We start from the raw sequence: 15,670 nt of genomic DNA, 5'->3' as shown, positions 1-15,670 counted from the left end.
TTTTACCTTTCTTCAATCACGTTTTTAATTTTAATAAGCTTTTTTTCTCTGAATATTCCTTTGTTATATCATTCTGTTCTTGCTTCATGAATACAAAAGTTTCCTTATCTCTCTGAGTATGTTAATGATAGTTTTTTGTTTTTCTTTTAAAAGATTTCTTTTTCTTGAATAATCTTGGTTTTATCAAATTTTCTTTTACAATGTTTCTTTGGATGTTACCTTTTATAGTAGAGATTTTTCTCAGATGTCTCCTGGGGCTGTTTGTTCATATTTAAGAAGAAGTGATTAAGAAGCTGATTAAAATTTCTAAATGTGAATGTGGGACTTGTTAACCTTGAGCTTTTCTATTGGATGATATGATGATATGGCTGTACAAGTTGTTTAAAAAAAAAAAAAAAAAAAACCTCTGATACTAAGATTGTTAGATCTTTCTTCTGAAAGTAGTCAGATTTTCTAGAGAAGATTCATTCATTCTCCTGCCTGGAGAGTAAAGGTCTGGCTGCTCCTATCCTTGGAGCTCAGTGGGAAAGGTTACTGAGTGCTAGGAGGGTGGGGTTGGAACCAAAGATGTCACTTTTTGACATAGCGTTCATCCAATTCTCCTTATTTTACTGTCCCACCTATGTGCTTATTTTTAAGGTATCTGGTTGCATTTGCCAGGATAGGATAGATTATTTATATTGGTAGTAAGCAAATCCCAATTCTCTATGACTTAAAATAGCAAAGCTTTGCTGTGTGTCATCCATATCAAGGGAACCAAGCTAAAGGAGTCTCAACGTCTATGCTTTCATATTTGCTAAGGCAGAAGAAAAGGAAGCATGGTGAAATATACTCTGGCCCTTAAAACACTCAACACAGGTGACACTCAGTACATCATTTTGGCCAAAGTGAGTCACATGGCATCCCCTTATTTCAGAAGGGCATAAAAGTACAATCTTACAATATGCCTAGTAAGAGAACCCAGAAATATTGAGTGTATGGTACTAGTGATTACTTATCTTGATACTGACAGTTTCTCCTCCTGGGTTTTTTCTGCATTCTGCATTGCAGATTGGTTTGTTCTCCAGCTCTCCCCTCTTCATTTAGGATTTTTCTTTTTAAATGTGCTAAGTTGGTCACCACTTGTCCATTTGATGTTGCTATTATCTTTCCTCTTGTTGTTGCTATTACTTGGGTTTACGTCTTGAAAATTATTTTAGTTTTAGTGGAGTTTCATAAAGCAGTGAAATTGGATGCATGTATTCAATCTGACATGTTTAACTGAAAAAACTATGGTTACAACTTCCTGTAAACTGAAGGAGCTAATTCTGCAACTATGCAGTTTTAATGAAAATATATTTAAAGAACGTTATGATAGATGTTTAATAAAAAATATTTTATTATCAATTTGTATTAATGTGAACACTTTGATCTTTCCAGTTCTTTCTCTGTATATTGGATTTTAAAACATGTTTCTAAATGAAGCATAGCAATTGTAAACAATGGAAATTTGTTGATTCTTGGAAAAGTCAGTTTGTTAGATTTCCCAGAGGTCTATTATTTACTTAGAAATGTATTACTTACTTACAAAACATTTTGCAAGTCATAAAGCTTCAAATTCTTTGCTTTTTTCAAAATTAAAGTAGTCACTAATTTAGTTGTTCTGTTAGCTATCTGCTTATGCAGATAAGCCTAGCAAACGTTAGGCTTAGCAAAATGTTACCTAGCAAACGATCATAAACTTCATCTAATTTATTACACATGTATTATTGCTCATGAGTCTGTAGGTTGTCTGGGTGGTTCTGGTGACATAAGCTCAGCTCAGCTGATATAGGCTGAGCTTGCTCTTACGTCTTTGGTCAGCTGTGGAGAGGTCTGACAACTGTGCTTCTGTGAGGGTGCAGCTGTCAGCAAGGGTGCCTCAGCTCTACTACATGTGGTCTCTTATTTACTAGGAAGCTTTCTTGTGTATTGTAGTCAGTTTGGCTGTCTAATCTAATACCAGTAGACACACATGACTAATCCAAATTGATATGTGCAATAAGTGTAAAATACATTGAATTTTGAAGAGTTATTCCAAAAAAAGAATATGAGTATAAAATAGCTTATCAATATTTGGGATGTTTTGGATATATCGAGTTTAACAAAATACATTATAAAAATTAATTTTACCTGCTTCTTTTTGTTTCTTTAATGTGGCAACTAGGACACCTAAAATTAACTATGTGGCTTGCATTTTATTGCTATTGGACAGTGAAGACCAGGGGAGAACTGGGAATCTTAGAAGGTTGCCATTTCAGTTACAATTTTCTCCTTAGAACCTCTTTTGTCCCCAGAGGAGTGAAAGAGCACAAGATTTCTTTTCCAGGTGAGATTCTCCCCCATACTTTGTAGGATTCAAAGGATCAAGCTATCAGATCACACTGTTATCCAATAGATAGTCAAAAGATAATAAATGAATGAGGGGAATTCTCCTCACACCACAGCTGTCTATTACATGCATTTATTAGAAAGAGGCTAATGAATATGACCCGAGAAGAGGGTCTGGAAAATACTGGGGTGTCCTAAGGAGAAGTTGTGTTCTCTGGAGATGAGATGACTCATCTGCCTTTTCTTTCTTTTTGACTGTTCCAGAACGCTGTGATGACTGGGGACTAGATACCATGAGGCAGATCCAAGTGTATGAAGATGAGCCAGCTCGTATCAAGTGCCCACTCTTTGAACACTTCTTGAAATATAACTACAGTACAGCCCATTCAGCAGGCCTTACTCTGATCTGGTATTGGACAAGGCAGGACCGGGACCTTGAGGAGCCGATTAACTTCCGCCTCCCTGAGAACCGCATTAGTAAGGAGAAAGATGTGCTCTGGTTCCGGCCCACACTCCTCAATGACACAGGCAACTATACCTGCATGTTAAGGTAGCCTGACCCTTGTGGTGACTTTCTCTTTTCCCTTTCGTTCCTGAACCGTTTTCCAAACGATGCATGGGCTGTGAAGGTGGGAAGGGGAAGAAGGAAGCATGTAGAGAGATTTACTCTTCACCTCATTGGCTTAGCTGAGGTTAGCTGAAAGAGATGTGCAGAGAAAATGGTTGAGCTTCCGAGAACATTCTCAATAGGTAGTTCCTTTTCAAACCTGACATACATCGGAGTTGTCTAGAGGTGGAGGCTTGTTCATTTGTTCCCTTTCCCTGACATGAATCTGCCTCCACTTCTGCCTCACCTGAAGGTGTATCTGTTTCCCTGGACAATGAACAGGGCAGGCAGTAGAACCCATTCATATCTGTTATTCTTGGCAACTTTTTAAGTACCTAGCACAAATAAAGCCTCAGGATGCCATATAAAGGAAAGAATATCTGAGAGGCATTAAATATACTTCAAACAGTGCTTTTCAAACTTTTCCACCAAAATTTCCCTAAAAAGCAAATGAATACCAGATCTCTGGGAATCTAATAATATAATCCAAAGCACCCTACCATTACTGCAAAATTTCTTTCAAATCAACTTTTTTTCTGAAAGTTCTTGTACCTTTTGCATTTTACTTCACAATATACCAATTTTCCTTTTACAACAGATTAATTTTGTTTTTCCTCTGGGGAAAAAAAAAAAAAAAAAAACCTTGAAAACATTGAGGGTCCTTCTGAAAAATAACCATTTTAAGGCTTAGTACTTTGGCTACTTTTTTTCCTGAGGTCCCTTTTTAGCTTCCAGGCTTTATTTTATTTTTTAAACTCCCATTTGGGTTGTGAATTTTTTTTTTAAGATAGTTTCCTACTATTTAATAGTACATTGGCTTTCCTAGGGCTTGCATAACAAAATAATGCAGACTGGGTGGCTTAAACAATGGAAATATGTTTTCTCATAATTCTGGAGGCTAGAATTCCAAGATTAAGGTGTCAACAGGGTTGGTTTCATTCATCTCTCCTTGGCTTGTAGATAGACATCTTCTCTCCATGTCTTCACATCATTTCACCTCTGTGTCTTCTGTGTCCTAATCTCCTCTTCTTATAAGACCATCAGTTATATTGGATTAAGGCCCACCCATATTACCTCATTTTACCTTAATTACCTCTTTCAAGACCTATCTCCAAATACAGTCGCATTCTAAGGTATTCAACTTCGACATAGGAATTTGGGGTGGGGGACACAATTCAGCCCATAGTGATAGAGCTGGATGACATAACAATAACAGAAGAACATAACAGAATAATAAGTAAGCCCAGACCTTCTTCTGAATGCTCCTTGTCTCTCATGGATGTTATAACTGTTCTCTGATGGATAACTATGACTCTGTTTTGATAAATTTAAACAATGTTATGATTTAGTGAGAAAGGACTTCTCTATCACAGAAAAAAGCATACTGATCACTGTGGCTTTGGGAGTCCCTTGTAACCTCTGAAGTCCCTTCTGAGGCTTTTACCCCTTCTATTTAATTTTATTGGAGTGAACTCTAGACTGGGATGTGAGCTTCCAAGGAGCCTGAAATACTCATGTGTCCATTGTTTATGCCCTAATACAGCTTTGGTATCTATACCCACACAATGAGAAAGCTGGTCTAAATGTTCTTTGAGCTCCTTTTCATCTTTGGCAATTGTTAATCTAGTAACATTTCACACATACACCTTGGCAAATACCTGGGGAAGGGTCATCAGTAGCTTTCTGGTTGACCTTGGTCTCTACTATGTGTTCTAGTGCTTCAGTATCTCTATTTTTTTTTTTTTCCTTAGCAACCCACTACTTCTTTAGAGCTCTCCCCCAAACTTTTCCAGCCTTCTTTTATATTATAGGAGTAGAGCTCATGACTCTCTAAGCCTGAGTATACCTTTAGTGTTATTTATCAATTTCCAGATTGCCATCTCTTCAATTTACCTGTCTGCCAATCTTCTAAAGAAAATTTGAATTAAACTTATCTGGTGGGGGTACCAGAAGCTTCCCATTGTCCTGTGGTGATTCCTAAACTGAGAATGACCTTAAACTGGACGATGTGAAATCATAGACCTGATGTCATTAAGAAAATAAAGTTAAGATTCATCCTTCAGGATTCTACTGCTTGTATTCTTGCCTCAGTACCTCTGTTAAGATAACATCCAGATTTGACTTACGGAGCTGGAAAAGTCAGTCCATTCATTGTTCATCACTTGATTTTATAGTCAGGAAATGTATCTTATTAAGCTGAAATTTACCTTCTATAACTTCCACCTATAGGATGCTTCTACTTGGAAGACCTTTTGTTATCTGTAGGTAAAGATTATGCCTGCCACTCTCCCTTTCCACCTTATTACCATTGTCATAAGTCATCCTTAAACACTCTCTCCTCCCACCTTGGGGAGGGTAGTGAATTCTCCCACACTTTCCATTGGATTTAGTCTTAATTCATGAGTTATTGAGTATGTAATATGTCTTAAATAGAAATCACAAAAAGGGGTGGACAATGAATGACCCATTTACATATCACCCTAAAAAATCACTTATTTTTATTATCTATACCCCCTTTATTGTTTTCCTATATGTAATACAGTTTTATGTATATTCCATGTATCCAACAAATATTTATTCAGTGCCTACTGAAAGTTTAGGCACTGCACTAGATGCAAGAAATAAAAGAAAACACATATGGTCGTGACTTTGAACTATGATAAATTCAATCAAGGAATTGTCCAAGGTGCTGAGAGGATGAGAGTCCTAATTTAGATATGGGGTGTGTAGAGAATGGCATAGACCTCCGTGTGAAAGGTAGGGTGATGGGAAAAGAAGAACCCTCCAGGCAGATGAAATGACTTACACAAACATTAAAGGTATAAATACAGTTCCCCGCCATCTTTTTTTTCCTTTTTTTAAAGATTTTTTTTTGATGTGGACCATTTTTAAAGTCTTTATTGACTATTTCTTCTGTTCTATGTTTTGGTTTTTTGGCCACAAGACACGTGGGATCTTAGCTCCCCGATCAGGGATCAAACCCGCAACCCCTGCACTGGAAGGCAAAGTCTTAACCACTGGACCGCCAGGGAAGTCCCTCCCCAGCCATCTTAACATGTTTTATGTGTTTGTTAGTTTTTTCCTTCATGCTTGATTTTTTTATATATGTGTACAATAACTTTGGAGGGTTGTACCATGATTTTTTTTTTCAGTCTTCCTTTTCATAGGTTTTTCTACTGATTCCAATATCTTCCTTGCTGATATAGCACAGGATGGGCATTTTTGATCATGTGCTCTCTCTATTCTCACTTTTCCTACGTCTATCATTTGAAAAAATCTCCAGAAATAAGATTACAAGGGCAAAGGCTAAGGCTTTTAAAAATGTTTTTGGAAACATATTTAATTTTCCAGAACTCGTTTATACCATTATCAACCATGAGTTAATATGCTGTTCTTACCTGTGCCTTACCAGTACTGAGTGTTATTAAGAATGTTTTAAGGGTAAAATTAAACATTATATATATGAGTATACACACACACACACACACACATACATATGTATGTTTAGGAACATATCTAAAAATCTAAATAGTTTATCAATAGTAGCTAATTGTGTCTGTTTTTATTCTGTTGTGTCAGTTGTTATAGGAAATACCTCCATAACATTTAATTGTTACATGAACTCAGTATATAAATAAAGTCTCAATACACAGCAGTACTTCACTTAGCTCATTTTAATGTGTTTGCTGCATCAAAACAAATGCAAATGAGACTGCCCATTCATTGCATATTTTTCTTTTCAGGAACACTACATATTGCAGCAAAGTTGCATTTCCTCTGGAAGTGGTTCAAAAAGATAGCTGCTTCAATTCTCCCATGAAACTTCCAGTGCATAGATTATATTTAGAATATGGTATTCAGAAGATCACTTGTCCAAACATAGATGGATTTTTTCCTTCTAGTGTCAAGCCAACCATCACTTGGTATATGGTAAGCAAACTAGAGGGCATTTACCCTCTCTAAAATGACAATGATTATTTGTTGAGTTAATATAGAAACTGAGATTTTTCTCATCATCATTTCCTCCTAATAACTTTATACAAATCTTTTACTGCTTCCTCACTTTGTACCATTTTAAAGGAAGTGGTGGAGATACTTTGCCTCAACCCACCATGTCTTAAATTACATTCACTGGACTACCAGAACTACCTTATTTCTATTAACTTCCTGTGAAATACAATTTGAGAAATATTGCCCACTTCTACTCACTGCTGAGTGAAGTCAGAAGCTGCTAATTCATCTGGTGAATTTCAGCTCTTTGGTTAATAAGTACTGTATTTTATTATTTGTATGTGTTTTCATGTTTGCCTTCCTTTGTGGGCACAGTCGATCTGTGGTCTATTACACATCTGAGAGCTTTGAAAAGTATTTAATCAAAATATGAAAGTGTTGGAAGATGACACTTGGGGCAGCAGCATAGTTTTCTAATCTCTTCAAATATCCACCTGAGCCAAAGCCAAAAACTCCTGAAAAAGATTTAAAACAAAACTCAGTGACAAGTTATGCATAAGAATCACTTTCAGTAAAATAAGTGAGATAAATCACCAGTACAAACCATATAGAATCAGAGTCTATAGAGAAGGAAGCTGATGGAAATAATATGGCATTTGGCAGGCTCAAGAACAGGAGAAACCCCAAAAAGCCAGTGGGTGAAGCAGTTTGAGAATAGCAGCTGAAATTTTGCTCTCTAATAGAGAATGAGTCCAAGAAGCCTATAGCAAGACATTTTGAAGGAACTGGAATAGTTCTAGTGCCTCGGAACTCTGAAAAACAACCACCCACACTGAGGAAAAACTGCTAGGAATGGAATCAGAATAAACAGGATCAGGGTAATGTAGAGGAAGGAAGGAGAACCTGCTGAGAATGGAGGAGCAGAACAGAATCAGGAAATCTCAAGACTGTAGTTTTGAAGAAGGATCTCTGTGAAATTGGAAAATCCTGCCAAATCCTAAAGCTCAGAAAAACTAGTTTTACATAATAATGAGCAACAAAAAGAATCAAGGTAAAATCCCATTCGAAGCTATAAGAAAAAAGGAGAATAAGAAGCAGAATAACATTTCTATAGAAAAAAATAAAAGCATTCCAGAACGACCTACTGCAACCTACTGTTTCGAAAATTGGCACAAAGACATTAAGAAGTGATGCAAGATGAGAGAGAATAACAAATAAAAATTAGAAAATTCCAGAAATTATACAACTCAGTAAAAACTTAGAAGAAAATTAATTATTTCAGAAATAAATCTAAACTAAGAGGAGCAAACAGAAAATAAACACAACAAATAATGCCTTAAGATTAAAAGAAAGTGGAATGGAGAAAAATTTTTGATCAAAAATAAATGATGAATAAAAATAAAAAGGTTAGAATGGACATACCAATATCATATAAAGTAGACTGTAAGATGATTAATATTATCAGAGATAGAAAGGACTTTTCAGAATAATAAAAGGGTCAACTCATCAGGAAGGCATGAAAATAATAAAAAAGTATATATGCTTAATAACAGTGCTTCAAAATACATGAAGGAAAAGTTGACAAAATTAAAAGAAGAAATAGACAATTCTACAATCCTAGTTGAAAATTTTAGTATCTGTCTCTGTTTAAGCCATTAATGAAGTGACTTAGGGAGCCAACTTTAAGAGTTTTCCATTGGCCAAAGATGGAACAATTTAAACTTTAGTAAGGATATTAATTGCAATAGGTCGAATCTCATGAATTAAATTTAAATCCATAAGTACGTAATGATATTTCAAAATATGGCCACATTTGGATGAGAATAGGAAATAAAAACGTTACCTTGAAAACCAGTAAATAAAGGAGAAAAAAAGCCAAGATTTTATTCTGCTTTTCTATAAGAAATGTATTGATATATTGAGTAATGACATAGTGCAGGGAAGTGTATTTTTATAACTGTATATAATCACTTTGCAAACCCCAATGAATTACTAAATCTAAGCATTATGCATCAATGACTGTTAATATCATAAGGAGAGAAACAACCACTTTTCTTCTGATGAAAGAAAACAATATTACCTATAATTGTGCCAAATGGATTCAATCTGAGTCTGATAAAACCTTTGGATCCTGCTGCCATTTTGCAGGAAATATAGAGAATAGAGGAATGTATTGATCTGTACCATGCGTTTGCAATCAGCAAAATCTAAATTGTGAGACACTCTACAGGCCAAATGTCTTGTGTTAGTCAACAGATAAATTGCAAAAAATGAAAGGCATAGAGTGGGAATGTATAGATTAAAAGAAACGTAGAACATTTAAAACACTAGAGTGGATGAGAATATAGTATCTAAGGACATATGAGTGATAAAGTCATACATGAAAACAAGGAAGTGACTTCACTATGAAGGTATAGATAGTTGCTACTTTGGGGGATAGTAAAGAAGGTGTGATTGACATGGGGCATGTGGAAGGCTTTCAAGGGTGACTGGTAATGTTCTATTCCTGGACCTGAGTGGTGGTTTTAAAAGTATTTGCTTTATACTAATTCATTAACTCACACATATGTTTTGAGTGTTTTTCATATATGCTTCATTCTGTAGTAAAATGATTAAGAGGAAGGGAGATGATAGGAAAGGAAGGGGAGGTGGAGGAGACTGATTTAAGATATATAACAACCAATTGCAACGTATGGACCTTAAGTGGATCATGTTTTGTTCAAACAAACTATAAAACATGCTATGAGAAAGTCAGGGAAATATGAACACAGACAGAATATTGATGACATCAATAAGTTATTATTACTTTTTAAATTATGATAATGGTAATGTAGTTATGTTTTCAGGAGGGGTCTTGTCATTTAGAAGTACACACAGAAATATTTACAAATTAAGTTGTATAATGTCTGTGATTTGCTTTGAAATAATATTGGGATGCAGTGAGTGGGTATAGATGAAATAAGACATAGCCTGAATTGGTACTATTGACTCTAGATATGGGTACAGGGATCATTGTTTATTCTATGATTGTACTTTTCCATAGTAAAAAGGATTAAAAGAATTATATTAACAATTTGACATCAATAAGTGTAATATGTCTTCTGGTTAAAAAAATATGTTCATCTATTTATCTGCAACAAGGTCTCTCGTTTCTAATGAGACCCTACTCACTTTTTCTATATTTTGAATACTTTATGGTCTGAAAATATAATTTTACTTTTATACATATTCTATTATTTTCTCCTCTTTTTCCTCATGTATTCCCTCTGCCTGGAACATCCTCTTTTTCTCCTTTAGAACAAATCAACTTCTACACCTTTGTAAAATGTTCCCTGTACTCTCCACATGAAATAAATTTTCCCTCATATACCCTCAATTAGCTATTTATTTGTAACTGTTTCAGTGTCACTTTTCACTTCCTTTATTGTTTTATAACCATTTATTCATGCATATATTCAATACATACTTGTTGAAGATCAACTGTATTCAATGCAATATATCTGGGGTCTGGGGGGTACACGGTAATGAATGTGATATATGCCCTCCCCAACATAGTCCCAAAGGATCTCAGTTTAATTCAAACAAGTTTATAAATAAGAATTCCTGTTCTTATCAAAAAGTAGAATTCTAAGTTCTACAAGAGTGTCAAAGAGAATTTATTGTTGGTTTTAAGAAGAGGGACAGATTTACATGCAGGTATTCTATGAGATTGACTATATCTTGAGGGCAAAGTTATGCCATATCCATCTCTGTATCTCCAATGATTCCCAGACTTCTGGTTTTCCTGATTGGACCGATGTCGGTGCTATTAACCAAGGTATGAAATAGCAGAGGAGGAACAGGTTTGGGGATCAAGTAATGAATTTAGATCATGTCATATTGAGTTAGACTTATCTGTGTGACATCTAGGTGGCAGTGACCAATAGGTAGTAGCTACATGTGTATGGGTCTGGAGCTTATAAAAAAAAATCAAAGCTGGGGACAGAGAATTGGATACATCTATGTGATAGTTGAAGCCCTTAAGAAGACAAAATAGAGTGAGAAGAGAAAAGGGCTAAGATAAAAATCTGGAGAGAATGTTTATGGAGTGAATGAAAGCCCAAAGCCTGGAAAGAAGACCAAGAAAAAAAAGTCATGGTGGTAAAACCATCACCATGGCAGATACCCAACCATATGCAGATGACTAAAGAGGATAACCAGTAACCAGCCATCCTTTCTATTCTCTGATTATGAAAAGGTTGCTATGGATGTGTGTTATACTGCTTTTTATTTCTTTACGTTTTGGTAATTGACACCTTACTCCTAAGAGTGCTTCCATGTTGGGAACAAAATCAGGGTTCTTGGTAGCTGCATTTTCCTATCACTGTGTAGCAATGCTGCTATTGTTTTTTGCTTTCCACCTTCTACAGTCGCTCCCTGCATCCACCAAGGTGTTTGACCCTCCTACAGTAGTCCTCTTTCAGTTGTTATCAGCTGAATTCCCTACCTTGACATTGTAGAAATGGTCTCTTTTAGTAATACAAATAACTCTATGAGAGTTAAAAGACACACTAATCAGTTCCAGCAAATTTGCTTCCCTGTTAGCAGAAGGATGAAAACTGATGAATTGAAAGAAAGAAAAGGAAACTAACACTTCTTGCATTTTACTAGTGCAATACATTGTGCTACGTACTTTAAATGTTATCATATGTAATACTCATCACAATCCTTCAAGGTAGATATCATCCTTGTATAGATTAGGAAATAGATGTTTGGAGACATAAACAATAATAGTTAACATTTATTGAGCACAGTAATTCTTCTAAATGCTTTAATAATTTCACTCATTATCGATATCTCAACGTGAGGTGGACTCTCTTGTTTTCTCCGTTATGTAGTCAAGGAAACTGAGCTGTAGAGTGGTTGAGTGATTTGTCCAAGATCACAGTGATTTGTCCAAGATTCAGCACTATGCAATCTGTATCAAGAGCCCAGACTTTTACATTATCTTATACAATTTGCTCAAAATAATCCAGCTGATAATAGGAGAATCTGGAATTTCAGGCCAGTTCTGTGTGGTTCCAAGACCTATGCTCTCCAGAAATGACACAGAGAGGCTGGTCTAGTCTTTACTTCTGGGGGGTAGGGCACTTTGAAGGGCAGAGCAATCTTTGAACACAGATTGGGTTGTAGGCTGGGCTGTGGAACATAAGGAAACCTGTGAAAAGAGAGCCCTGGAAAATCATAAGGCACTCAGAAAAGCTGAGATTGGAGGGAACAGAAAATCTAAAGTTTGTATTTTAGAATCTTAGGTTAATGGGGCAGGATTGAACTTTCTTCCTCTGCATGTCTTCTCTTCTCTCATCCTGTCTTCTGCACGGCATGGTTTTCTTCATTCAGGGCCCAGAGTTCACAGTTCTCTAGTTCAACAATCCTGTGAGTCAAATTGATGTTCAGTAAATGTTTGTTGAGTAAGCCAGGATTTGTAACCAGCCTGGAAAGCAAACCATGGTTTGTAAGTGATTTACTGAATTTCAAATAGCCAGCTTCTAAAAGAACTTCTGGAACACAACATGTATATAAATTGGAGGCTGCCTGTTTATTCACAGGGTCTTCCAAATATATAATAGTAATGACACAGGTAAGCGTGATCTTGTTGTTTTTACTATTATTATGAAATGTATTCAAAGAACTGAGCTTTAAAATATGGCGAGCCATCTTAACATTCATATTACTGGATTATTTCTCTTTCTTATTGTTATAATTCGGTATTTGAATTATTTTTCCCAAAGATACTTATAAAAACAAAGTCAGTTTTCCCCTTCTTGCTAAGGATCAGAGGGACCACTTTACTGGGTGCTTTGGATGTTACATTTATAGCAGCTGCTGAAATGCTCTCAATTGCTATTTAGCAGAGTAGATATCATTCTAGATATCAATTTTCAAAAAGCGGGTTGTCCTTGTCCTCAGTGTGATCATTAAAATTGGTATTTTACATCCACCTTTAATTTTCAGTATGAAATTAAGCAGAATTGGTCAGGTATTGTTTATAAATCTCTCTCAGAAAATAGGAAAATCTTTGCTTTTTCTGACAAAGTGCCATCAGGAAAGCACATTTCTGAAACAGTGCCAGGCTTGGCCTTCTTGTTGGCATAGCACATATGGTTGGGAAGTTAGTCCAAGGTCTATCTAATAGACTTTATTTTTAAAGTGCTTGTTTCAATTTGATCTGACAGCTTAGTTTGGTTCTTTATCTCCTCCCTTTTCCTAAAGTCCCTATATAGTGATTTTTAACCTTTGGTATGAAGGAAGTGTGTATCATATTTTCTTTCCAAACTATACATATTTAATTTAATATACATATTTAATTCCATATTTTCTTTCCAAACTATACATATTTAATTATGTATATATGCATATATACACATAGCATTCTACATATAATTTCAGGGCTTCTGAGGACCTAAGATTCATCTTTTAAACTTAAACTAAGTTCATATATCTGTGAAGCCTTGAGGTTCAGTTAGGCTGAGTGAATCACCCACTCTACATTTTGACAGCACTTAATTTATATCTCATCTTTGTTACTATAATGATTGCATAGCATCTTTGTTACTATAATGATTGCATTTCTTCTATACTAAGTAGTGACTTCTCTCCTTTGCTTTCCCTTGACTATCAAGTGCATATCACAAAACTGAGCCAATATACTTTGTATTTAGGAATTGATTAAATAATTGAATGAATTAGACTGGACTAGAAAATTCCATGGAAATAAGGGCCATTTCTGTTTTTACTGGCTACTTACTGTATGCCCAGCTTCTAACACAGTGCCTGACACATAGGGGAGATTTCGTAAGTATCTATCACATAGACACAATTCTGCTGTGTCTATGCATGACATAGTTCTGCTCATTGAAAGTGACTGATGTATAAAACTCTTATGGGTCTTTGTGAACAATTGCGGTGTATTTTATAACAACTTAATCTTGGAAGCAAAAATGTCAATAGATATTTCTAACTGTTTTAACCTCATATCTCAGTTTAACTCTTTGTATCCTTACTTCCACTTTCCGCACCCATCCTACAACTCACCCATCCCATGTCTTATAAGTCTATATACTCACCTTCTTATTATCATTTGCATACCACGTGAGCTTGCAGCTCCATGTCTTATGTCTTTGCTTCTCTGGTTCAGTTCATATTTTTGATCATGCAACACCAAGGTACTGAGCATTTACCATGTGTCCAGTATTGGGCAAGTAGCTGGCTATGCAGATACAGTACTCGTCCACCCGCCTGACCACTTTACCCCATAGAAGTAAATTTTCTGGAGAAAGAGATAAGTGAAAAGAGATCATTATGATAAAGTTAGTTAAGTACTAACATAGAGGGCAAAATGTTATAAGAGTGAAGGGAAGCTGTTTACACTTTTTCCTGTCCCTGGAGCGTCCTTCTCCATGTCTGCCCTCCTCCTGAATAACTGTTAATAATCTACACATCCTTTAAGATCCAGTTCAGATCTTCTTTCTCCATGAAGAGTTTCTAAATGTTTTCTGTTTGGTCTTCTTCCTCCACTTCCCCACCCCAATATGCCTTTCACAGCATTTGTTGCAATCCTCCACTAGACTGCTTACTTACAGGTTGAGAACTGTGTCTTTTCCATCCTTGTGCCTTAACATAGTTCTTTAAGAAGTTGTAGGTTTACTGAATGGACATATTTGTTCTTATTTAGTCATGCCATCCCCTCACCCACACCCCGTACCTCACCACATGATTTATTTCCTCTCAAAGATCTCAAGATCATTTCTTATGCTGTTCTTTACCTATATACTGCGGTAGGTTGCCATGGCTACCATTATGTGGTTGAAAAGTTGCTCTCCTATTTAACTTCTCTCTTTTAAAATCAGAATGAGGAACTGATGGCTCAACTAAATGAATGACTTGTCTTCTGGTCAGACAAGTGTTTGCTTCATAGTGGAATCCGCTTACTGTTAACCCATTTCTTATATTTGGAAACATGTTTTTATTATTCTTTGGGTATTGAGATCTTTGTTCATATCTTTTTTTTTTTTTTTTCCTGGATTCCAAATAAATGATTTTGAAATCATCAAAAAGTTTGCAGGATTTATTTTCAGGAATAGTTTATTATGTTTAAAAATGCCCTTTGTGTCTTAGACCCATGAAGGGCCTAGAGAAGCAGCTGCTTATAAGAAGTAGAGAGAGCTCATCAGATATTACAGACTAAAGTTAATGGGTATTTATAGTTCAACAATGCCCTGAAGCTACCCTTACCACATACATAAACACTTATAATGTAAAATATTTTCTTCATTTCCTTTTCTAACATGTCTAATAGCTTTTAATTTTTTTTCTTTTTCCTCTTTTTTTTTTTTTTTTTAGTTAATTTAATTTTCATGGTCAGATTTTTCTGAATAGTAGATTAGACCCCAAAGTTTTCCATTACTTTTTAGGGAATATTCCTCAATTTGAAATAATTTTCTAGACAAATCAGCTCCAAGAAAAACCTGTCCTTGGCCTACATTTTTATCCTACCTTATGGAAAGAAGAGAAAATCCCAGAGAACCTGACTTACAACACTGACACATAGGCCCAATGATAGTCTTAGGCACATCCAGCCCAAATTTCAAGTTCATCCTCAGGAGTCTGGAATAAGGTGGAGAGAAAGGGGGAGCTGGCAAGAGATCAACACACATCTGTTTTATAACATTTTCCTTGCTATTTAGATGTGTCAGATTCCATTTTTCTGTTAATGATAAGTCC

At 35.6% G+C, this 15,670-nt stretch overlaps 1 protein-coding gene across 4 annotated transcripts in view; it reads left to right on the top strand.

Annotated features, from left to right (window-relative positions):
- Positions 1 to 15,670, top strand: part of IL1RAP (interleukin 1 receptor accessory protein) — a 121,903-nt gene that overhangs the window by 72,693 nt on the left and 33,540 nt on the right. For all 4 annotated transcript variants that reach the window (XM_061193272.1, XM_061193274.1, XM_061193273.1 and 1 more), the window contains exons 3-4: positions 2,614 to 2,899; positions 6,700 to 6,886. In XM_061193272.1, the coding sequence (XP_061049255.1) occupies positions 2,614 to 2,899; positions 6,700 to 6,886 (473 nt within the window). The remainder of the gene's footprint in view (positions 1 to 2,613; positions 2,900 to 6,699; positions 6,887 to 15,670) is intronic.

The sequence above is a fragment of the Eubalaena glacialis genome, chromosome 6 (genome assembly GCF_028564815.1).
Source record: "Eubalaena glacialis isolate mEubGla1 chromosome 6, mEubGla1.1.hap2.+ XY, whole genome shotgun sequence".
In the NCBI taxonomy this organism is placed as follows: Eukaryota; Metazoa; Chordata; class Mammalia; order Artiodactyla; family Balaenidae; genus Eubalaena; species Eubalaena glacialis.
The sequence above is the reverse complement of the archived record's forward strand: the minus strand, read 5'-3'. Positions and strand labels throughout refer to the sequence as shown.